This window comes from Lissotriton vulgaris, chromosome 4_1 (genome assembly GCF_964263255.1).
Source record: "Lissotriton vulgaris chromosome 4_1, aLisVul1.2, whole genome shotgun sequence".
NCBI classification, from domain to species: domain Eukaryota; kingdom Metazoa; phylum Chordata; class Amphibia; order Caudata; family Salamandridae; genus Lissotriton; species Lissotriton vulgaris.
This window is the reverse complement of record NC_141691.1, coordinates 1,748,193,247-1,748,218,107: the sequence shown is the minus strand read 5'-3', so window position 1 is coordinate 1,748,218,107 and position 24,861 is coordinate 1,748,193,247. Positions and strand designations below refer to the sequence as shown.

General features: G+C 48.7%; 1 protein-coding gene across 1 annotated transcript in view; it reads right to left on the bottom strand.

The window, feature by feature from the left end:
* Positions 1-24,861, bottom strand: part of VPS13B (vacuolar protein sorting 13 homolog B) — a 2,999,480-nt gene that overhangs the window by 367,711 nt on the left and 2,606,908 nt on the right. Inside the window, exon 41 of the mRNA XM_086966051.1 lies at positions 14,358-14,539. Coding sequence (XP_086822177.1) covers positions 14,358-14,539 — 182 coding nt within the window. The remainder of the gene's footprint in view (positions 1-14,357; positions 14,540-24,861) is intronic.

The window sequence follows — 24,861 nt, the reverse complement described above, 5'->3', positions numbered from 1 at the left end:
GGCGGCAGACCCGGAAGCAGAGGTCGGCCCGGGACCAGGGTTCGATTCCCGGCGCGGCAGGGTCTTGGGCCATGGTCAGCGGACTCGATAACTCTCGCCTCGGTGCCTACTCCAACCATGGGTCCCACTCAGCAACACTGGGCAATAGCTTGCTTAAACTCTACTAACGGCCCCATCAGCGCCGGGGATGCTTGTCTTCACCTTGGAGATGCACAGGAGGGACCATCTCACAGGGAAAGCCAGGATGGGTTCCCCAGCGGTATACAGCGCCGGGACGCCCCTTTGCTGGGGCAGCTGTGCGCTTTACAAGTATACGACATTTAACATTTAACAATGGACATAGACACTGTAGGGGCACAGGGCTCATACCAACGTGCCCTCACCTGAGAACTAGTGCACCCTGCTAGAGGGGTTACTTACCTAGGCCTTATGCAGTGGGTTTGTAGGCATGGCACACAGGGATATGTGCCAAGTCGACTCTTCACTTTTCTCTGCAACAAAACACGCAGCCTGTAGTGGCAGTGTGGTGGCACAATAGGTGCTGCAGCTCTTAGAGAGGCCTTCTCTGGTCACAGTGCCTTTGGTACCCATGGTACCTTTTACAAGGGGCTTACCTGTGGTCAGGTATGTGCCAATTGTAGGTACAAAGGTACAGTCTTGGGAAAGAACACAGGGCCTGGGAAGTTGATTGACAGGGACCCAGGGTACATCAAGTCAGGTTGCATCAGATGTCAGACAAAAAAGTGGGGGGGCCAACATGCAAAAATGGGCAGTTTCCAACACATATTATCTGGGAATGTCCAATCATACAGTGTTACTAGGAGGCAGTTGTAAATTGTATGAACACTTTGTGTAGCACGGCTGTGCCTTTCACTGATAAATGGCGCTTGCTCAATGTCAGGGTCAGAAGATTCAGACATTAACCAAATGGAACAGACCTGGATGACCCTGGGCCTAGTGATAGCCAAATGCAACATCGCCCGTTGTTGGGGGGTTAAAATGGCGCCACATCTAAGAGATTGGAAAAATGATGCAGACTTGAGTATGATAGCTGAAAAGGTAGTTTACAAGAATGGGAGATGCCCAAAAGAATGGGAGAAGATGTGGGGCAAGTGGAATACATATCGCGGGGGATTGTGTGCCCTCTTCACTTGAAAATGGATCCCAGCCCCTCTACTGATTCCATTCCCCCCATTTTAACTGTTGTAGGTGGGTGGGCGAAGAGTGGATATTTACCTGATGTACGAGTCAATGTGAGAAACATTCTGATATTTAACAATGCCGCTATTGTGATGTTTTTACTTGCTTTGATTCAAATGGATTAATTAAAAAAACAGAGGTTTTACATGAACTGTACCTATTTTAGGCTTGGATGTAGATGTTGGATTGGAAATGCAAACAAGTCTGGGAAAGAGATTGTAAATGTTTGTAGATACTCACAAAAGTTAAAGCTTTACAGAGGCACTCACAATTTGCAATGATGGCTGACAGATATCCTCATCTGTAATGATTTGTACTGAGATCAATACGTAGTAAGTGCTTTTATACCAATGAGCTGTTGCTCCTGGTTCCACAATGAGTTAATAGGATTCTGATTGGAGCTTGAGGTAGTTCTGTCCAGTTATTCTCAGTTAGGTTGGCAGTGAGTCCTAAAGGAATGCAGCAGAAGGCTTCACAGACAGATCGAACTGTTGAGCGTGGACAAGGCACAGCAAAGGCCGTTTTGCTCCAGTAAGCAGGGAAAGTGGGCATTTTTATGGCTTTCTGGAAGCAGGCGAGGAATGGAAGCTTTCTGATATGGAGGAGTCGGCCGTTTAATGAGGGGAGCCAGTCTCCTTTTTAGGTCTCGCCTGGACATCGCATCCGAAGGATGCGTCCAGGCTGGAGACTTAAAGCTGTCTGACACGGGGGAATGAGGGACAAGAAACTGTGACGAGCTTATCCTGGCTGGATTGAGCTGCGTGCACGCGCGTCAACATTCACGCATGCGCACATCACAGCCACACGCATACACAGCACTCACGCATGCGCACATACACACGCATACACAGGCACACCCCCGTCACCTACACGCATACACAGAGACCCCTCCACACACACCAGCCCCTCTCCTCTCGGCTCCACGCACACGCATTTACACTTACACAGACACGCAGGCACCCAGACAGGCAACCCCCCCCCCCCGTCACACACACGCATACACACAGACTCCAGGACACATACACATACACACACACATGCACGCTCACACACATACACAGTCCGCCGCCGCGCGCGCGCGCACAGATGCCCCCCCCCAACAAGGCGACGCCCCACTCACCGGCATCCTCAGTGCAGCGGCTCCCACCGGCAGCAAGACTCTTCTTCCCTTCTTCGGCACCGGGGCGCAGGGTAGGCTCCTGCCTGCTCCGGTGCGCCAAACAATCGCGGCTCTTCCGTGGGAGGCGGGGTAGGCTCCCGCCCTCCTACTTCCGGTTGTCCCGCCCGGCCTGCCTGACTTCCTGGTTGCAGGCCGGCGCAAAACGACGCTGCATAAAAAATGCTTAGAACAGTGGTTCCCAAACTGTGCGCCGCGGCGCCCCGGTGCGCCGTCATGAGCAGCCAGGGGCGCCGCGCTCACGTTGGGAAAATTGACCTTATTGCAGCTGCAGCGCAAAAAACTTGCTGCCTGCATAATCCGGGAAAATTATTTGGCCCAAGAGCGCACGTACGTACGAGTCGTGCTTTCACAGGCGTAGTAGTCGCCATTACTGGCATATGCAGCTCGCCTCTGACCGTTTGAGGCACGTTATTGCTGCCCACCGTGGGATCCCCTTCGCAAGTAAGGTAAGGAACTGGCATGGGAGGGATTCCTGTTCAGTAGAACAGGAGAACAGGAGTACGGCAGTGATACACAAGCCAAGAAGCCAGACTGTAAAAAAGCGGGCTCCACGGAGCTTGTTAAAGCAGCCAGAGAGAAGGCTTTGCCTTGTCTTTTTATGTCTGATTTCTTTAACGAGCTCCGTGGACCCACCTTCTTACACTAAAACTAACGCAGGTGATACAGGTGTTAAACGGAGGTTGGGCAGAAGATCGGCATGGCATTTGATTATCATCAATTATTAATTAAATGACATGCCGATCTTCTGCCCAACCTCCGTTTTGCACCTGTATCACCTGCATTATTTTTAGTGTAAAAAGGTGGGCTCCACGGAGCTCGTTAAAGACTCAGAATGCGGGCATGATGTTCCCCCCAGATCCAAACAGCGTACAGATGCACATTTGGCTCCCCTCGGAAATGACATGGTAGAAGTAGTTTTGGCTGTCATGGTTGAGCAGCACATATTGGGAACATATTACTACGTGACAAACAGCACATTCAGGCCTAAAATTGGTATTTCCTTAGTATTCCCCCTCAGCGAAAAAGTTGCAAACCTTTGGTAATGTTTGGTGTAATGGATACGGTTTTCTTTCTGCAGACTCTTTTTGCGTTTCCTGACAGTCCTCAATTTAGGTTACTCTGCAAGATAATTTTAGGAACTAAAATAATTAGATGTTGTGCAGAGTGCGTGCAGAAACAGTGAGTGCAGAGTGAGTGCAGAGTGACAGTGAGTGCAGAGTGACAGTGAGTGCAGAGTGACAGTGAGTGCAGAGTGACAGTGAGTGCAGAGTGCGTGCAGAGTGACAGTGAGTGCAGAGTGACAGTGAGTGCGGAGTGACAGTGAGTGCGGAGTGCGTGCAGAAACAGTGAGTGCAGAGTGAGTGCAGAGTGACAGTGAGTGCAGAGTGACAGTGAGTGCAGAGTGACAGTGAGTGCAGAGTGACAGTGAGTGCAGAGTGCGTGCAGAGTGACAGTGAGTGCAGAGTGACAGTGAGTGCAGAGTGACAGTGAGTGCGGAGTGACAGTGAGTGCAGAGTGCGTGCAGAAACAGTGAGTGCAGAGTGAGTGCAGAGTGACAGTGAGTGCAGAGTGACAGTGAGTGCGGAGTGACAGTGAGTGCAGAGTGACAGTGAGTGCAGAGTGACAGTGAGTGCGGAGTGACAGTGAGTGCGGAGTGACAGTGAGTGCAGAGTGACAGTGAGTGCGGAGTGACAGTGAGTGCGAAGTGACAGTGAGTGCGGAGTGACAGTGAGTGCAGAGTGACAGTGAGTGCAGAGTGACAGTGAGTGCGGAGTGACAGTGAGTGCAGAGTGCGTGCAGAAACAGTGAGTGCAGAGTGAGTGCAGAGTGACAGTGACTGCAGAGTGACAGTGAGTGCAGAGTGACAGTGAGTGCAGAGTGACAGTGAGTGCAGAGTGACAGTGAGTGCAGAGTGCGTGCAGAGTGACAGTGAGTGCAGAGTGACAGTGAGTGCAGAGTGACAGTGAGTGCGGAGTGACAGTGAGTGCAGAGTGCGTGCAGAAACAGTGAGTGCAGAGTGAGTGCAGAGTGACAGTGAGTGCAGAGTGACAGTGAGTGCAGAGTGACAGTGAGTGCAGAGTGACAGTGAGTGCAGAGTGACAGTGAGTGCAGAGTGAGTGCAGAGTGACAGTGAGTGCAGAGTGAGTGCAGAGTGACAGTGAGTGCAGAGTGACAGTGAGTGCAGAGTGACAGTGAGTGCAGAGTGAGTGCAGTGACAGTGAGTGCAGAGTGACAGTGAGTGCAGAGTGACAGTGAGTGCAGAGTGACAGTGAGTGCAGAGTGACAGTGAGTGCAGAGTGACAGTGAGTGCAGAGTGCGTGCAGAGTGACAGTGAGTGCAGAGTGACAGTGAGTGCAGAGTGACAGTGAGTACAGTCACTCAGCACCACCACATTATCAGTCAGAACCACCACAGCATCACTCAGAACCACCACAGCACCACTCAGCACCACCACAACATCACTCAGCACCACCACAGCACCACCATAGCACCACTCAGCACCACCACTGCATCACTCAGCATCACCACTGCATCACTCAGCATCACCACAGCCCCATTCAGCACCACCACAGCATCACTCAGCACCACCACAGCACAAATATGTTCTCTCAATGTTTCAAGCTTTATTACAAATGTCACAAAAAGATGTTAATATTTCACTTCTGTTCTTGGATTTTGTTACAATAAAATACACTGAACATAATCTTCACAAAAGTTATTTACAAAAGTTTAAGCTATTGCCATTATAAATTACAATCACTTTTATTAAGTATTAAAAAACATTAAAAGCCATTGTTATTTGTAATATCAATACATCTAAGTCACGTAAATACAAATGTTGCATTACAAATGCTATAGGTGTCACATTTGCGAAAGTTATAACTATTGGCATTGTAAATGACAAAGCTATTAATTTAGCTATTTTCAAAACCAACACATAAATGAACATTTGGTGAATTTCCATTAAAATATTTGACTTTTTTACTAAGATATTATTATACTGTTTTATGCAAACAAAATTTAGATACTGCATAAATAACTTTAATAAAACATATTTTATATGAAGCTTTTTATGTAAAAAAAAAACTATAGCATAAAGCAAAAAACAATTGCCATTTACAATGCTAATAGCTCAAACTTAAATAATGCGAGACCTATTGCATTGCAAATGCTTGTCTTATATACTTGGAGCAATAACCGACAGGAGGAGGTGACTGGTGGACAAGAGAAGCATACATGGTGAAATATTTGTGCCAAAGCTTGGGTAGAAAAGAGCTGGTCAGACAGGTGATTTTTAATCTGAGTTTTCTTGATAGGTGACAGTGTAGTCTTTGCTGAATGGATTAACTGGGGTGCTTAATGCCACAGCATCCATGCGAATGCAAGCAACCATGGAGAACTGGGTGATTAATGGTGGATGTGGCAGGTGGAACCTCGGAGGCAGAATGGAGTACATGGCAGTGGCTCAGAATGAAGGCCCACGTCTAGCCACTAATACATTCCAGCCCACCTAATCATAAATCATAATCCATGTTTCAGTGATTTCCATGCTTTTACAGGTTTGGATAGCTGGTCTTGTTGCTATTGATATTTTGTCGACCGTGATAAAGGTGAGAGTAGAACCTTCAGGGCACTGAATGTGATGCTGTGATCACTGTTCTTGGATACTCAAGAAAGAGCAGAACAGGTAAATCACAGGGAAACAGTCCCCTTTGACAGTCCGCAGCCTTTCAACGGAAGTGTGATATGAAATGGTGTTGAAAATTACAGATGTCCTTTCACACTACCATAAGGCTTAGGACATAGTACTTTCTGGGGCTAAAATACATTAAGAAATATATATTCTAGCGCTCGGAAAACATTAGCACAAGCACCCACAATTTCTGTCGCATGAAAGGTTCTGACCTGTATGCAGGGCATGAAAATCGTCAACATTCAGTTGCTTCTTCGTGCCATTCTCAAAGTCTGTCAAAACGACTACGCTATCAGTTACACTCCAGTCAATAAGTGTATACAAGTGGGGTCATTTACAGTCAATCTGTACACTGGAGGAGGGGACGGGAATGACGGTATGTAGGCCATCAAGGCCTGAGCTGAAAAAGCCTGCAACAAAACACAATACCTCATCACCCAAAAGTGAACTGGCAACCCCACCTAGAGAAAGGCATTCTACTGGCTGGCAAAAGGAGACTGGAAAAATCTTTAATCAGTGGAGTGTCAGCTTCCAGTTGTCTGTACTGGTAGATTAGGATTATTAGACACTGTTCAGGAAACAAGGACTTAAAACTGGTCTCACTCTGGTCAGGATGCAAAGATGAACTGGGTAATTGAATGGGACCCAGTGGTTGGCACCCAGGTGTGTCAACACATTCAGGTGCCTGTATTTAAGTAATTGCTGGCCATTGTCATGATTTTTAAGTGGCGGGGGGCACCCACTGATCCGAAGGCAGCCACTGGAAACAAGGGGCAGGCTACTTTAGGTTTAGGCAGTCACTGAACCTTCAAACTTCCACAAATCACAACCTGTAAATCATACGATGAAGGTTCCAAAGGTCTATAACCATAGGACCAGCTCTGGTCGATAACATCAGAGGTCTAGAATAAAAAGGGGGAACCATAAAGTTCCTCTAGTGATGAGAAATGGGCACAATGGTCACAGAAGCGGTTTACCACCTGCTTCAAGCCACTGGATCACAAGCCCTGGTCCTTTCTTCATACCACGGTTGTATAGAGTGGGCAATGCAGGAACAGCAGCAGGAACTGCTTTTCTTTACCTCCAGTATGCCATCAATCATTTGTGATGCATGTGTTGGTTCTTGCTTCTCAGGTTTGGTCGATACAAGCAGAGCTGCAGGTCTTGGTGATTCCTTGGTATGTCCTTTCTTTGAACTATCCCTGCAGTTGTAAGACAGCTGTGCTTGGAAAGTCATGACAGCTCCCCTCTTTTCCTCGCAGTCTAGCTACCTGTCTGTCCTCAAGGAAGGCACAGCAGGACATTCTCCTTCTCTAGTTTAAGGATCAGTTCCATCCCAAGCAGGAGAAGAAAGGCAAAGGAATCGTCCTGGTATCCAGCATCCCCTCATCTTGTGCTGCAGAGCTTAAAAGAGCCAATAATGTTCCAACACTGGGGCATATGGCAGGAAGCCAGGGCTCCACCAGAGCATGTGCCACCAACAAAGGCCATTATCCAAGCACAGCCAATTTCTTAGTGACATGCATTTATGGTTTGATTTAAGAATCCTTCCCACACATTCCTTATTTTGATTTGGCATTGTGGGGTCAAATTGGCATTTCAAGTGGACACAACTCTTATGGAAGTAACCTTTTTGACAACAGATTTAAAAAAAAACTAAACAATGGAGTCGCCTGCTTGTCTTACAGAAGTTATCTGTCCTTAGTGTATCTTACTGGAGGCCCAAACCAGGTAATACCATGTTTAGTAGACAGCAGACATATAATGTATATAACCGCTGGCTGTGTGTATTCTCCATAAGAATTGTCAATGCAATACCAGTAAGGAAAGAAAGGGAACCATTTGAAATGGAAACTCTCGAAGAATGCTGCGGTTACAGAGTAAAGTCAGCGGACCATTGAAGCAGGCGTAAATACTACCAACCGACACGTCAACAGTAGTGCACTGGTATTAAAACTGCTCGGGTGTCCGAATGCACTGGTGCTTACTCTTGATTCTGAAGAAAGGCATCCCCCGAGGATCTGGCATTCTTCAAGGCTTCACTCAGAACATGCTTGTGTAGAAGTCTGCTTGATTTTCAGGATATCTGCTTTATGTCTTTGGCTTTGATGTATAGCATGGACTGTGTTCTGTCAGGCTTCTGTACATATGGACGGAAGGAGAAAGGGCGGGCTCCATGCAGCAGCCGCTCCACTGCTATGAGTAGAGACGGGCCTGCTCTTAGAATGGGAAGTGTCTGCAAACCTATTCAAGTGCTATGTTCATGGAAGTGCCGCAATATTACAATTATGGATCTGCGTGTGGTATATTTTGATACAACAGGCAGGCATTTATAAGGGTGTGAAGTAGTATTCCACTAGGACTCATTTACTTACTCTTACATGCCCTTGTGAACTGGCCCCAAAACACACAAAATGGGAATCAAATGGGAATATAAATATACAGTTAGACAAAGAGAAAAGAATGGGCTATCTTTGCACTTTTACAAATGAGGACGTGGATGTTTCGTGCCAATTCACACTGGCATGTAAGAGTAATAAAAAGTATTCGTGTGGCACTACTTTCGTAATGCATGCAACTAATTAGCTCAAGAGAAAAATAATCCGGCTATTACTTGCTACATTATCTTTATTTTTGAGAGGTATGCACACATTACACATTTAAGTTACTAAGCAGAGAAACTCAGAAATTCTTAATATCCGTAAGGCTGAAAATTATTGATATATAAACGATGCCCTGGAGATGTGCCATTACTGAGGAGGGTGAGCACATGCTGATTCTGTGCTCTGACTGCCTCTCAAGTCTATGAGCTCCAATAATACATTTGCCTCGTAGTCACAGAATAGATTGACTTCTTGTAAATATGCTTTTCCCACCAGGATCACATTACAGAATGAAGAATTATCCTACTGAAAGCGATTTAGCTTGAATTCTCTGCAACGCTATTTATGTAATTCGACTAGCCTGGAGTGGGCACAGAAGGCTGACTGACTGCCAAAAACTCATCTTGCTGTGCCTGAATCTGTTTCATAACTTTCCTGATATTTTAGGCCTGGTCTGGCCAGCTTCATTCCATCCAGAAAATGCAGAAACTGAAAAATAAACCTATATACATACATAGAGGCGTTTTGTGTCAGCCCTCTTCTTCCATTGGTCTGTTAAAGCATTATTCACATTCTGCTTCAATCCAACACAGCATGCAACATGGGAAAAGGGGTCAGCGGCGATGCTTCTTTGCTTTCTTCATGTACTCCGACTTACCCGAGGAATGCAGAGACTTCGATGACGAATGGTGGTGGCTCCGCGACTGATCCCGAGACCTTCCTCTTGACCGAGACCTTGAACGATGCAAAGCGGACTGCCGGGCCTCCAAGAGCTTTCACGACTGCTCCTGCAAAGATTTCGGATTCATGGCCCGGCAGTAGGAGCACAACTTCGGGTCGTGGTTGTGCTCCAGGCACCAAAGGCACACGAGGTGCGGATCTGTGACGGAAATCAAATTGTGACAGGAGTCACAAGGCTTGAAGCCGGTCCGATGATGGGACATCCCTCGTGCTACCAGGAGTCGAAGATTCAAAAGACGTCGACAAAAGTCGACAAAAGGGCAAACTTCACTCCGGATCTGCGCTGGCTGGCGCGGAAAAAGAAAGAACTGACGTCAGAGCACAGTGGCAACAGTGTCTAAGTAGACACCGTGACGTCATCCCAGCGACCAAGACGGCGATCGCGGAGACGACCGACACCACCTACCAACGTGCAGGGGTACTGCTACAGAAAACATTCTCCAGATCCAGTCTGACGCCTGCGGGTAACTCGGAGGTAAGGAATCTATAAATAATGGTCTCTTTCAGATATTGTCTTTTACTATCTCCCTTGGGATGCCACTAATTCTAGATGTTTTTCACCAATTTCTTTTTTCTAATTCTTCCTTCTTAATTTGAAGGTCAATAGTCAGTTCTTCCAGCAACAGTACTTTTTATCCAAGGTGCTCTTGGTTTTCCTTGCATGCACTGGCATTGCACTCTAAACCGTCAATTCTGGGGCCTAGCTCAGTAATTTCATCCTGTATTTCCTGGATGCATGAGTGAAGGTCTGGTACTGATGGAGTCAATGTCTGACTGAATCTAATTAAGGATGTGCTCTATGTACTCATAAGTGATGTTCGCTGTCGTCGGACAGGCTTTCACGTTTCCGCTTCCATCGTCACCTGAGTGCCGCATGCAACCACGTCTGCCACTGAATGTTCCCTTTGGAAGCAGTTACACACACTGAGTGAATTCTTGAGTTCAGCTGAGCAGACCCTTCCCCAACCCCCTCCAGTGTCTGTTCACATGGTCGGCAGTTTACAGAGCTCTGAGTCACAGATACTGTAAAACTCTCAGCAGCAACGAGGACAGTCACGTGTTATTGTAAAGTGTTACAGTGATTGACGAGTTTGAGTACAGCACAGATTGGCCCAAAGCCAGCGTGCACAACAGCAGACTAGGTATTTTATGATATGTTGGGGTGTCCCTTCTTGCCCCCAATGGAGGGGCACCCCGACAATCCGCTCATCCTCAGTCGGGTCCTGTCCCCAGCACACACCATTTGAAAGGGTAGAAAGTGGAACCTCTTGTGTGATGAGGTATGCGCCCAGGGTGGGTTGGGGGAGGGTGGGTTCGGGTGGGGATGCTGAGGTGAGGGGTGGGACAGGGTTGAGGAAACCTCTGCTCCACCATATCTGGTAGAACCAGGTGCCCCGCGAGAAACACAAGTGAGCAAGCAGGGACCAGAGGGACTACGCAGTCTAAAAAAAAAACAGTCGTGGGGGAGGGGGGGTCCCGCTAAAGTAAAGGACCTGATGGATCCTTGGGGTCAGGGACAGCAGGCCCAGCCCAAGGTGAAACATGGCTCCAAGGGCTCTCGCAGTCCACATGCTGTGAGTGGGCCCCACTCCAGCGGGCCCGCCACAGAACATTGCAATTGTAGGAACGCAGTTGGGCCCCCTCTGGATAGTTGTTGTCACACTAGACCAATACCTTACCTGACAGATGCTGGGTGGGACCTGCAATTACCACTGAAACTTGTTGCAGACTCTCACAGGCCTCAAGGTGTGAGCAGGGTCAACTCTTGTAGGCCCCATTTACTCACATGGGCAGCTTCTGGCAAGGGTCACCATCAATGACCACCAGGAGAGTGGCGCTCTGAGCCAGGCCAATTCACTAGGTCCGGCCTCAGGGAGGCTGTTATGGATAAAGATAGTGAACATGGCCAAAAAGGGTACGCACCCGCCTTCCTCCAGCCTGAATCTCACCCTTCAGAACCCCTCTCTGCCAGATCTGCTGCATCTACGGTTTCAGAAGGAGGTTGCAGGTTGTCCAATTTGGGTGGAAAGGGTGCTGATGGCTTCTGCAGATGTCGGGATGGAGCGGAGCAATGGCATCAAGCAACCTCCATTGCCGTCTTGGCCATGCCCCCCACAGCTATTTTAAGTACATCTGCCTGCTAAGTATACCCTGAACTATCCTATTAAAAGTATACTCCATGACTTCTGGCAGCAACAGGCGACATCGGGTCCATGATAGACAGAGGGGAAAATGCCGCTCTGGTCCTGCTCGACCTCTCTGCAACCTTCAACACCGCCTCCCATGGCATCCTCATCGCCAGACTCCAAGACTCACGTGTTCAAGGGCCGCCCTGAGGTGGATCGCCTCCTTCCTCTCCAATAGTATTCAACGAATCAGACTCTCCCCTCACACCTCCAAACACAAGAAGCTTTTCTGCAAAGTCCCCCAGGGCTGCTCCCTCAGCCCAACCCTCTTTAACGTCTACATGGCAGCCCTTGCCCCCATCATAAAAGCCCACAGCATCAACATTGTCTCCTATGCTGATGACTCTCAGCTCATCCTCCCACTCACTGACACGAACAACACCACCAGGACCAATTTCATCTCCTGCATGTCCAACGTGGCCAACTGGTTGAGAGAGACCTGCCTCAAACTAAGAATGGATATCCTGATCTTCGGAAACAAGAGCTACCCTTGGGACTCCTCCTAGTGGCCCTCCGAAATAGGTCCCACCCCCAGCCCCTTAGACCACGCTAGAAACCTCAGTGTCTTCCTAGATCAAACTTACTAAGAATAAAGAGGTTAACGCTATGACAGCATCCTGCTGCCTAATCTTCAGAATGCTTTGCAAGACTTTCAAATGGCTCTCCATGTGCACAAAACACACAGCCACCCAAGCCCTCATAACCAGTAGGCTGGACTACGGCATTCCCAGCCAACTCATGCAAAGACCCCAGACCATTCAAAACACCACCGCCAGACTCATACTACAAGCCCTCAGAAGCACTCACATCAATCCCTACCTCACTGAACTACACTGGCTACACATCCAGAAACGTTGCCAATTCAAGCTGCTCATCCATGCCTACAAAGCCTAAACAACACCAGACCAGCACGCTCTACCGCTCTCACCACTGCACAGGATCCCTGCATCTGCAGAAGCAAGTCATGAGAGGCGCACTTTCTCCTTCATTGCTGCCAAGAAATTGAATTAACTTCCTCAACACATCAGGGCAGCTCCTTCTCTTCTTAACTTCCGCAAGAAACTGAAGACCTGGCTGAGTGCTGCCTATCCTACATTTCTGCTCCAGCGCCTAGATATCCTCACGGGTGATAAGCTAAAAATACAGAATTCTTAGGTGGAGCTTGAAGAACATTTTTATATATTTATCGCCAATGCTTATTGTTCCTTTAGTCATCAACACATGTTTTTTCACTACATAAATGGCTACAAGCTCGGTGTCTTTTATGCACTATGTGCTTAACAGTGATACAAGTGGCAGAGTTACATATGCTTCCAGGGAGGACTCAGCCTAAAGTCTCGCCCCTTGATCTCCTAAAAAATAATCAATGTGGTCAAGACGAATGCACACATTCAAAAAGCAGATTCATAATAAAATGAACAACAGAAAAGGAAAGGCTTTACCACCGTCATTGGTTTGATATATATAGGGTAGATAGTATGATAATGATTAGAAATTTTTTCAAGAAGATACATCTCCAGTATTTAATACGACCAAAAAAAGATATAATATCTGGTCAATATTCTGTGTTTTTCCTTGAAAAAAATGGGCCAGTCAACATGTTTCGCCCCTTGAGCAGCGCGCAGGCCTGGGGCTTTTTCAAGATTAATGTTAGAAACGATTTAAGGTCATCCTCATATTGTTAATAATAGTAGGCAGCTTGTGGCTGCGGAGGCAAAGGTCAAATCCGACACTGACCACATTTCACAACCGACGACCGCAAAGACTTATTGACCCTACATGGATTTCTTCAGTGGTGCGTGCTGCATGGACAACGCCAAAGCAACGGACTACAGACTTTGCCCTTCTATGGGATTCTATCTTATGACATTACTGTTGGACGCCAGACTTCAAGCTTGTGACCTTTATATTCAGGAGTCAGGCTCCCTGTGGCAACAATACCCAGTGTGATGGGAGCTTAGGAGGATGACCTAATTTTAGGCACGCCCCTCTTGGATGGAGGCTGGCCACGCCCACCTAGGTTAACCCAAAGCAAAAGTAGAATCCCAGTGTTTACCAACTTGCAGCACTTATTGGCGACTTAATGGTGATCAGCATTAAAGGTGGATATCAATCTGCAGCACTGAACGCTGATGAACTATAAATGTCGATCAATACATTTCTACGGAAACAACACGAACAATGTCATTTAAACTGCGATGATGGATACAGATTAAATATGAATTCATTTTTACTTTTAAAGTTAAGAACAAGACTGGGAAGATATAATCATAAATGGGAAAGGGAAGTGGAAGAGAGGTTACACAGGGGATTGGGGAGGCCAGGTGACAACAGGAGCTGAGGAGGACCGGAGGGTCGTGATAGAACAAGAAGAACAACTACAAATAACCATTACTGTGGATCTTGAATGTGTATTCTCATGAATACCGCTGTATTTATCCTGAGATATGGCAGGGAGCAGGGAAAAGGCCACTGCGGAATGGGAACTGGGAAATAGTTTAGTGACTGTTACTTGTAATGTGTTGAATATTTAGATGCTGGGGACGAGCAGCATGATGACTGTACCAATTTCAGGTTGATGTTATTGTTCTTGTTTTGATTTTTGCTTACATTCTTTTCCTTTGAAGTAAGGTGACGATCTTTGTGACACAGAGTATTTGATGTGGTCTTACCAGAGCCCTGATCTAGGGCATAAACCAAAACTTAATAAAAAAGAATGTTTAGAAAAAAAAGTAAAAAAGAAAAAGAAGTACCTGTGCCAAGCTGGTCCAAGTGGTGGCAAAGATGGATCTCCACATGAGCGAAATGCACAGAAATACCCAACGATGGTACGAACCAGGGCGTAAAGCAGGAATCCACTCTAGTGCAGGCTGCCAAAGCAGTAGGAGTCACCAGTTGGTCACATGCACTCTGAGAGCCCGATTCACTTTCAGAACTGGAAAAAAGTGCGAAACAAAACATAAATTCTCTATGAAGTCCCTTAAAAGGGCAGCAGGTTGTATTCAAATATCATAGGAGGCTCTTACAATGTTCAATCAAGCACTAGCAATGTCAAAAAGTTAAAAATTAAAGTGCCAGTTATTGATGGGTTTATGCACTCAATAAGTTATCTCACCTGCACTCTCAGTTAAGCTTGAACTCATGCAACCATTCATCTACCCACTGACTCGTTCTTGCATCTACCATTTACACAACCACATTAAAACACACACAAACTCAATACCATATGCAAGCTAAATGAAAAGTAGAAAAAAGACAACATGATGGCACCTATATATGGCAGACATATGCTTGTAATAACTAATACAATTAAACATAGCAGTAGGTGGCTGTCTTGCAATGATATTATGTGTAGTATATAATTGTTTTAAGTCAAACTGTGGAACTGGATACAGAAGAGTGGAACTGGAAGTGACGTGACACAATGAGGCTAATGAGCTGCACAATGTGCACCCCAAGCAGCAACCTGGCAGCTGCTGGCTACATGAAACAAGCATTGGCATAGCCAATAGGTCTCGCCTTTGGGACCTTATAAGTGTTAAGACATGCAACAGTTGATGTTGTTGTACCAAGGATATTGTACTGCATAACTTAATACTTATAAGGTTCCAAAGGCTAGACCTATTGGCTATGCCACTGCTTGCTTAGCTTAGTAAGCTGCACAACAGCTAGAATGCGAAGAAAATTACTAAAGTGGGAAACCAATGCTTGGGGGTTAGGCACTGCATTCAGAACAAGAGGAGCAAGGGGGCATGGCTTGGTAAGCCAACATGGCGGACGTGTGTTAGGCCAGCTCCGTCCATCCCGACACACATCTGTCTAATATCCTGACATCCTGGAATGAACAAAGCAGAATTCAATACCTCCGTGACACAGCACCCACCACTCCATTGTGTGTGGTAATTTGGGAGCTGGGAGTGGCTGTGACACCGAGATACGGCCGTTGTGGGGGAGATGCCCAGCCGGGTGAGGAGGAGGGCCTGGAGTGTGGTGAACGGCTCTGCTGTCCTGGACTGGAGGCCGTGTGAGGAGCTCCGCCGAACCGGCGGATAGGCCCTGTGTTGGAACCTCACCGACTGCTTGGCGTGAAAGGGGTGGTGCAGCGCCTCTGAGTTGCGGCCGGTGGGACTGCTGCTGCAAGATGGAGTGACCCGGCGGCCGGATCAGGCCGCGGAGGTAGGGCAGTGCGCATTGAGCATGAGCTGCGGCTTGGGGCTGGACTTCTAGACAGCAGAGTCCCCGCGGGTTGAGGCTGCCGGCGACAGGGGCGGCTGAGACAACCCTCACGGTGCCCCCTTCACTGTGGTGTCACGACTGGGACCGGCGGCACAGTCAGGCCGCGCGTGGGGCGCCTGGGAGCGAGTAGGCCGACACCCCCCCCCGATAACACCTTGTGCCCTGAATTGCAGTGTGGCAGTGGCGGTTGGAGCCCTCCCCCCGTCTGGTGCCGCGGCCGGGATCGTCGCCACCGTGCAGGGGGTGCTGAAGGAAGCTTGGCTGCCTCCTCCCTTCCCTGGAAGACATCGGGCCCCCTGGAGCCTACCCAGACAGTAGTGTCGGCCCCTCTACCCCCGCGTTAGATATCACAGTAGGGGATTGGCGGTGCAGTCGGGCCACATTGGGGGATAACGTGGACTTCTTTGGCTGCCTCCGCCTGACCTGTGTCGCTCTGGGCCTAGTGTGACCTTGGTGCGGAGCTTTATTCTCTCTGAATATACTCTGCCGCCCACTCTTGGGGGTGCTATTGGTAGGGGCTCCTTCCGGCGGTCAGCGAATCGGACCGCAGGGAAGCGAGTGAGGGGCCGTAGGGGGTGCCTGCCCCTTCCCTGGAATATACGGGGTCCCCCCCGGCATTGGATATCACTGTGTGGGATAGGTGGCGTAGTTGAGCCGCATGGGGAGATACTGATGGTCTGTTTGGCCGCATCCACCTCAGCAGAGACGCTCTGGGCCGGGTGGGTCCTTGGTGCATCAGCTGGGAGTGGGCCTTCTGCCCCGCGGGTTCGCCGCGTGGACTGGCATGTGCGGGGGACAGCGGCGGCGAAGTCGCACCTCGTGGCGGGGCTCTAGGATCCTCCTCCGGCATATATCCCGCCTCCCACCCCAGGGGCGATCCTGAATAGGAGCTTCTCTCGGCAGTCAGCATCAGACCGCAGGAGCTTGGGTGCCTGCCACGGCCTGTGAGTGGGATAATTGACAGTGTGGGTGAGTGAACTTCGCCTGCCCATCTGTGACATCTTCATCCCGAAGGCCGGTAGAGCCGACTTCACGTGTCTGTGCGCCTCAGTTGGGACGTGGTCCCTGGGGCGTCCGGAGAGTCTGGGTGCGGGGGGCCTTTGGCTGGCTAGTGCACGTTCGGCGGTTGGGTCGGACCGGGGGAGTGATCAACATTTGGGTGTGGGCCCCCATTGGCCAGATTTGGGGCAGTCCATGAGGTTCAAGCCACAGACATGACCAGGGATAAGGGTGGATGCGGCTCGACCAAGCAGGGGCCTATCAACAAGTTTAAATGCCCGGGAGTGGCGGGTAGAGCCACTGGGGGGCTGCCGGGAGCTGTGCCGGACAATGCAGCCCTCCTGGCCCCGATCACTCAATCTAGGGATATGTTGGATGCAAAAACAGGGGAGGTCGGTTCAGACGTTATACTGTTACAACAAGACCTGCGCAATGCAGTGTCCTGTATTACTGAGGCTGAGGTCCGCATATCGGGAGTGGAGGATGACGTCACAGAGCTGAAGCACAAGGTAGCGGCGATGGAGACCGTCCAGAAGGGCCTCACACTCAGAGCGGAAGACACAGAAAGATGGGCCCGACGCAACAATCTCAGTTTTGTTCGGATTTCCGGAGTGCTGCGAAGAGGGGAACAAGGAACGCTTCCTTACAACCTGGCTGGAGGGTTGGCTCCCCCCTGAGGCCATGTCCAGGTGCTTTGTGGTGGAACGGGCTCATATGGCGCTCATGCAGAAGCCCCCGGTGGGGGCTCACCCACGGCCGGTTGTAGCCAAATTATTGAACTATCTGGACAGAGACACTATCTTGAAGCAGGCCAGACTCAAAGATCCCTTGCTTTATAATAATGTCCGCATCCTGAAATTCCCTGATTATACGCGGCAGGTCCAGCAGCAGCGTCAATCTTTCATGGCTGCCAAGGCCCGTCTGAGAGAGCTTAACCTACCTCCGCTGTTTCTGGCCCACTTCCAAGTGGTCTTTCGTTCCCGCACTCATTTCTTTGACACTCCAGGAGAGTTTTTCAAGTGGACATACGAAACTGTTCGAGTGCGGCACCACACACTGCCTGGAAGAGAGTCAGACTCATCCTTGAGTGATGTGACCTGGGGGGGGGGGCTTGTGATCAGCGGCTGAGGGGCAACAGAAGGTCACAGTCCCGACGGCGTTCACAATCCTGTGGCGCCTCCTCCCGGGGGGTGGCGGCCCAAGGGAGCCAAACATTGGAACACTAATGGAGGTTGCTGGTGAAGAGTTGCGGAACTACATTTACTGAATTCCGGGATGTCCCGACTTGGGCTTATCTCACTGTCTGGTTTGAGCTGGTGGGAGCCCTGACAGGTGGTCATGGGCTGTGAGTTGGGGATCCATTGGTCGGGGCAGTGCCCATCCCCCCGTTGGGGATCAGGGACCAGCCCTGCCGCGACAGGTACTTCAGTGTTTTTGAGATATGGGGTGGGGGGTTTGTTGGGATGGGTTTGTTTCTGTTCACAGGTCGCACTTACACTACTGGTCCGCTTCGGGTGGTGCATACACCGCCGAGATTCTTTGTTAGCATCGCACTGTTACAACCCCCTATGGCTAGAAAACCTGACAGCGGGCAGGGGACGCGGGAGGTCTACGTCTCCTAAGCTGGCATGTACGGGGGACCCTTGACAAGATTAAGCGGGGCCATACTTCGACATGCGAAGAGGACGAAGGCTGATATCCTCATGCTACAGGAGACGCATCTCATGGGTATGAAGGCCCTCTGCCTGCAGCGCTATGGGTTCCATCAGGTGTTGCACGCAGGTTTCGCGAGGGGGTCGCGAGGTGTGGCTATCCTTATACATCACAGGGTCCCTTACACGCATGAGCAGCAGTGGACCGACACGCAGGGGCGTTACCTATTTTTCCGGGGTAGGGTTGGGGAGGACCCCCTGATTTTAGGCAGTGCATATGCCCCTCTTCCATTGCAGTGGAATGTAATTGAGAAGTTACAATCCCTGTGGGCCGATATGCCGGATGTGCTGTCTGTGGTGCATGGAGACTGGAACGATGTCATGGACAGGGCCAAGGATAGGGCCGGGGTTGGGGGTGGCAATAGGAGTGATCTCCCTACAAAACTACATTCCCTGGTGGTGGGATTGGACTGGGTAGACACCTGGCGGTGGGCCCAAGATGTGGTTCAGGGATACACATATTTATCAGCGGTCCACAAATCCTTTTCCAGACTGGATTATATTTTTGTTCCCCGGGCGAAGGCGGCAGAGATTCTGCCCTGGGGCCTTTTAGACCACTCCCCAGTATTCGTAGAACTGATCATGGGTACGAGGAGACAGCCATGTTGGTGGTGGATGGCGGTGTGGCACCTCCAGAACGCGGAATATACTGCCCATATGGGGGAAACTATTGCCCAGTACCTGTCTGCGAATGTGGGATCGGTATCTAGTGCTGCTACCTTGTGGGAGGCGTTGAAGCCCACTCTGCTAGGGGTGGACATCTCCTGGTGTGCAGCGGCGAAGGGAGGAACTGACCCGCGCTGAGGCAAACATAGAAAGGCTTGAGCGTCAGAACTGCGAGTCAGGGAGTGACCTGGGTGTGCAGCAACTGCTCTAGGCACAACAGGAGTGCGCCGCCCTGCTGATGGATGAGGCACGTCAGGTCTGGCTGGCGATGCGCAGTAGAGTGCACCAATGGGGAGACAAGTCTAGCGAGATGTTGTCAGGGCACGTTCCAATCCCAGGCACTACCGGGTATATTGGATATTCAGCATTGGCCCTTAATTCTCTATGCTGTCATAAATGACAGTGTGTGCAACACTGAGGTGGAAAGTTGCAGCATTTGGAGAGGACTCTTTCGATCTCCGGGAGAGACTTTGTGAGAGAAGCACCTCATCAGCAGTCAGGGGCGAGGGATCAAGGGGGTTAGAAGAGAAGGGGTATGGATACGGACTGTCGCTGACATCATTAGCCTCTGTTCCCCTGCCAGAGGCATGTGGCATCTGGAGGGGGCAGCAGCAGCAGCGGGAACTTACGATGAGAGGCGCACGCCCATGCCCAGCACAGCCTCGAAGTCTCGGAGGCGCAGCGGCGGCCGGCCACTGAGCCTCCCAGTCCCCCGAGGGCGCTGCCGCATCCAGGACCTCACCCGCTGAGCCCGAGAGACTCCAAGTACCTTTCTTGTATTTCTAACACCCTTGCCTTTCTGCATGAAAAGACCAGGGATTGAAGAGGTGCTGAGGAAACTCTCCAGGATGCCGCGGAGGAAGCAGCAGGCGCCCCGGCGCTCCGCAGGTACGGTGCCGGCCCCTGCCCCCCTGTACTATGCCTCCCCGAAAGACCCATGCATGCTGCCTCTCAACTTCACCCAGCGCTGCGATCAAACTTACCGAGGGGGAGCCGCCAGGGCCCCCCTAGGGTCCCGCACTTCATGCCAGCCCCCCACGTGTGCGCCTGTGCCTTCCTTCGCCACACCGAACCCCATCCCACACCCCTTTCCCTCCCCTTCCTTCCCGACCCGGAATCAGTCGCCCACAGCCGGTGCCAGCCTCAGAAAGTTCAGATGAGGGGCACAGACAGGGCTGGAGCCAGGCACCTCACGTGAGGCTTGCGGCGGGGCTGAAGCCAGGCACCTCACGTGAGGCTTGCGGCGGGGCTGGTGCCAGGCACCTCGCGTGAGGATTGCTGTTTCCTTTTGTGATGAAAGGCAGGCTCTTTAGACGGGCAGCAGGAGACTGTAAGCCTCGTCCTTTTCAGACTGGGGGGGCGTGTTTTTCTTTCTCCCCTCTTCTCCATTGGCTGGAGGAGAGGAGAGAAAGAAAAGAAAAAAAAAACGCCCCTCAGTCCGAAAAGGACGGGGCTTACAGCGAAAAGAGATTGTCACAGAGACCTCTTCTCCAATGGCTGGCCACCGTTTAGGAGGCCAGCCAATGGAGAATAGGGGTGGGGTTTACCCTCGCTACTCTGGAACATTAAGTCTCACTGGCGAGACTGCGCAAGCGCGCAGCATACGCCAGTCTCGACCTAACCAACCCACTGCACCGAGCCCTCTCCCGCGCCAAATCCGCATGATCCCAGCAGTTATGCAGTGTGCTCATCAGCTATTCCTCATTGAGTACAAGCTGCTTGTTGCAGTATGTGATGTCTTTCACCCATTCCCTAAGTTCCTTAGTGTACGTACGGATCTGCTTCCTCATAGCTGGGCAACCAGTTTTCTTGGTTATCAGCAGGGCCAAGGCAGATGCGGCCAGATTCATGAAAGACCCGTTTTGCGAGTCTGAAATAGCGATTCATAAGGCATCGCTATTACAGACTCGCAAAACGTGATTCATGTAGGAATCGCAAAATTAAATGCGATTCCTACAGATTCCTTATTTGCGATTAGCAAATTGATAATCGCAAATAAGGAATAACTCCCCATTCATTCCTATGGGCCAAAAGGCCCATAGGAATGAATGAGGAGTATTCCTTATTTGCGATTAGCAATTTGCTAATCGCAAATAAGATAGCGATTTGAAGGGTGCCAGGGGTGTCCAAAGGACACCCTGTAGCACCCCTTCAATGCACATTTCAACAGGTGTTGCGCACACACATGTCCAAAGGACATGTGTGTGTGTAACATGCAACTTAGAAAAATGCTTTTAAAAGCATTTTTCTAAGTTTTCGCTATTTACCACGAAGTTTGACCTCGCGGTAAATAGCGGCCGAAAATTGCGAATTCGCAATTTTAAAATGTTTCAAGAATAGCATTTAAGGAATCTCTAATAGAGATTCCTTAAATGCTATTCCTCGCAAAATTGCGATTTTCTAAATAGCGAATTTTGCATTTGGGATGATGAATCCCAAATGCAAAAATTGCACTCGCAAAGGGCCAGATTCTCAGAATCTGGCCCTTTGCGAGCGCAAATATGATTAATGAATCAGGCTGTAAATCTCCTAACATGATACTTTTTTACCCATTGCAGTAACGCCACCTCAGGGGGCATCTGAATTGGGGTCGCCACAACGGCCTTTAACGCGGTAAAAATCTTCTCCCAATATGTTTGTATGCCCACACTTGTCCTGTTTGGAAACCCAAGGCCTCAAAGGAAATATTATTATACCCTGCCTTGAATGCACCAAGCTACCAAAATAACCATATTCGACTGTGGAATGGTGGTGGAAAGTTAAGAAGACACCTCTCAAAAGCAAATCTGAAGCAATGAGGAAAGATACTGCATTTTAACTTCAGGGGTTGCTTCAGAACCAAGGAGTACTAGCCCTGTTAAAAAAAACATGTCCCAACATGATAGCTAGGCCCTCTGACATCTACTGTGTGTACAAGAACAGTCATGAGAGAGACGTCTGAAGGGGTCCTCTTTAGTTTACCCATATGTTGGGATCACTAGCTCCTGAGGACCACTAATCATGCTCTTAGTAAGTGGAATCCTGGAAAGATGTCCTCATCTACATTATCCAAACTACCTGTGCCTGGCTTGTACTGCCAAAATCCTAGTTGGGTGGAATAAAGTGCAGATATTTTTCAGGTGGGCCAGACCTTCCAGACGTCCGTCATCACGCAAGTGTGAGAAGACACGCCTATCTCCTGAGGTGTGCTTATACATCGACCAAACATCAAGACGAATGTAAGAATGAGTCGTAGAAAACACATTACTAAACTACTTTACTTTAGACCCTCTACTTACCTTGCACGCATCCAAAAAAGGGTGCTCTCAGAACATGATTAACATTTATACCAGCAGAGTCTGAAAGCAAGCCCTTTTTCGTACAGAGTTTTCAAGTTTCCAATACATGGCCACGGATTTCCAGAGCTACTGAAATGTAGATATTAACAGAATGCCCACGTTGCACGCTTTAAAGGGTTTCATTAACAATCCATTTCCATTTCTACAGACCGAAAAAAGATATGTTCATGCCATGACTTGATTTCAGTCTAAACACTGACTTTCAATAAACTGGCAATGCTAAACGAATGATTTTAATAACCGTATGCCTATATTTAACTTAGAAAAATAAATTCTGAGTAAAGCAAGTGTATTCTTTCTGTCTCAAGCCTAAAAGAGGCACAGGGACCATGATTTTCCGACAGAATTTAAACATTGTCACTTTCTGAAATAAAAGGCATCCATCTCCTTCAAGCAACTTTTAAAGATGAAATGTCTTCGAGTGAACATAAAGGCAGGGAACTGGCAGTGCTGCTGACCCGAGCCAGGCACACAGTGTGAGCTTGGCAATGACGCAGCGGCCGTCTTTATAAAATCCACGTTCATTGTTCCAGCAGTCAAAGGACTGTGGGTGAGGCGGGAAAGAAGCCAAGGGTTCTCATGCTGTCCTGCATGTGGAGGTCTTCATTAATAGGTGGCCAATGGCGAGAGATCGGAGGTATCTCGTGATACAAAAATAAAACTTTCTTATGTTCCAAACTTTTACACTGGTTTTATATGAGCATTCTAAAAACGACAGCAAAATAAACTAATTTGCATACATATTAAAATGCAAACTACATACGAGGATTCTTATGAATTCTCTGATATCCAGACATTTCTTTAACTGATAGGCTTAGCTTGTAATGACAATGGTCAGGGTAGTACCAGGAAAAAAAGAACCCCGGAAAAAATATTAATAAAATGCCATAATAAAAAATATACTACCTAAGGGTGCATTTTGTAATATGGCTTTTCAGCATATTAACTGAGAACATATTTTCAAGAACAAAACTTTTCAGCACTTGATGGCCTGCATATTTCCCCATTGCCATGTATCTAAAAAACCATCACTCTGCACATTTCCAGGCTGCCCTCTACACAAAGCACCATTGCTCGGCGGCGGTTGGGATGCACTGAGGGTGGTGAGGTGGGCGGTACAGAAAAAAAAAATGAAATAAAAATACACGTACCCTTCTGCGGGACGTCCTCCTCAATCGGTCTCACCTCAAGGCAGGCTCCACACTCTAAAGCCAATGCTGGCACTTCTCTCATGCTGTTAACCAGCATGATAGAAGCACCAGGATTGGTGGGAGCGGCCTCTATCAGTGCTCTTATGAGTGCTGGAGGCTTGTACTTTCTCTAACCTGGCCGTCTAAGACAAGTAGGTTAGAAAAGTTTAAAATGCGCATGTCTGACTGGCTGTCGCACTATGGCCAGCCAAATGAACATGCGCACTTTAAACATAGGTGCACAGCTACCTGCTGCCACTCAGCAGCAATGGCCATGCCCCGTCCTGATGCTCTGTTCGGGACGGGTTGGCTGCTGAAAAAACAACTTTATTAGCATTTTATTTTTCAGCTCTATCCTGGGCCTTTTCTTTGTGGGGCGACACTCCTCCGCTTGAATAGAAGAGCCGTCTCTGCCATTGCTATACACGCATTTTCATACTATCTAGCATATAAAGAGCCATAGCTCTCTATGTAAAGCATCATTGCTATGAACTTTTCTACATTTTCCAGCATGCAAATCATCAGTGCTATGCATGTTTCTACACTGACCTGTATGTACAGCACCACTGTCCTGCGAATTTTGCATAGTGTTCTGTATTTGAAGTACTGCGTAGCTGACACAAGCGTTTCCATATTAATATGTATGGCAAGCACACTGCCCTGAATATTTGGGAGTCGGTAAACATAAGAACACATCATTCACACAAACATGTCACAGAAGGGAGTATGTAAAGCATTCCTGTCATGACTGCTTGAACTGTGCTCTATACGTGAAGCACTGTTATTAGCTGCATTTCCAACTCACCTTGTATGCGAGTGGCATGCCACTCACACTGCCCTGTATCCAAAGTTCAAAGTCCTTTACGTATAGAGAAATGTGAACACTTGTATGACACACCATGCATGGCAAGGTTATAACTTGTTCCATACTGGACTCCACAAAAACAACTATGGCCATGAGTGCCACATTGCCTGGTCAAAAGTACACGTAGCAGGTAATGGTAAAATTATAACCGATGTCACACCTATTATTGATTAATTAAAAAAATTAAATTCAAACCTATGTTGTAAACCAGAGCATATTGATTCAACTGATATTGCTATGTCTCTAGAAAC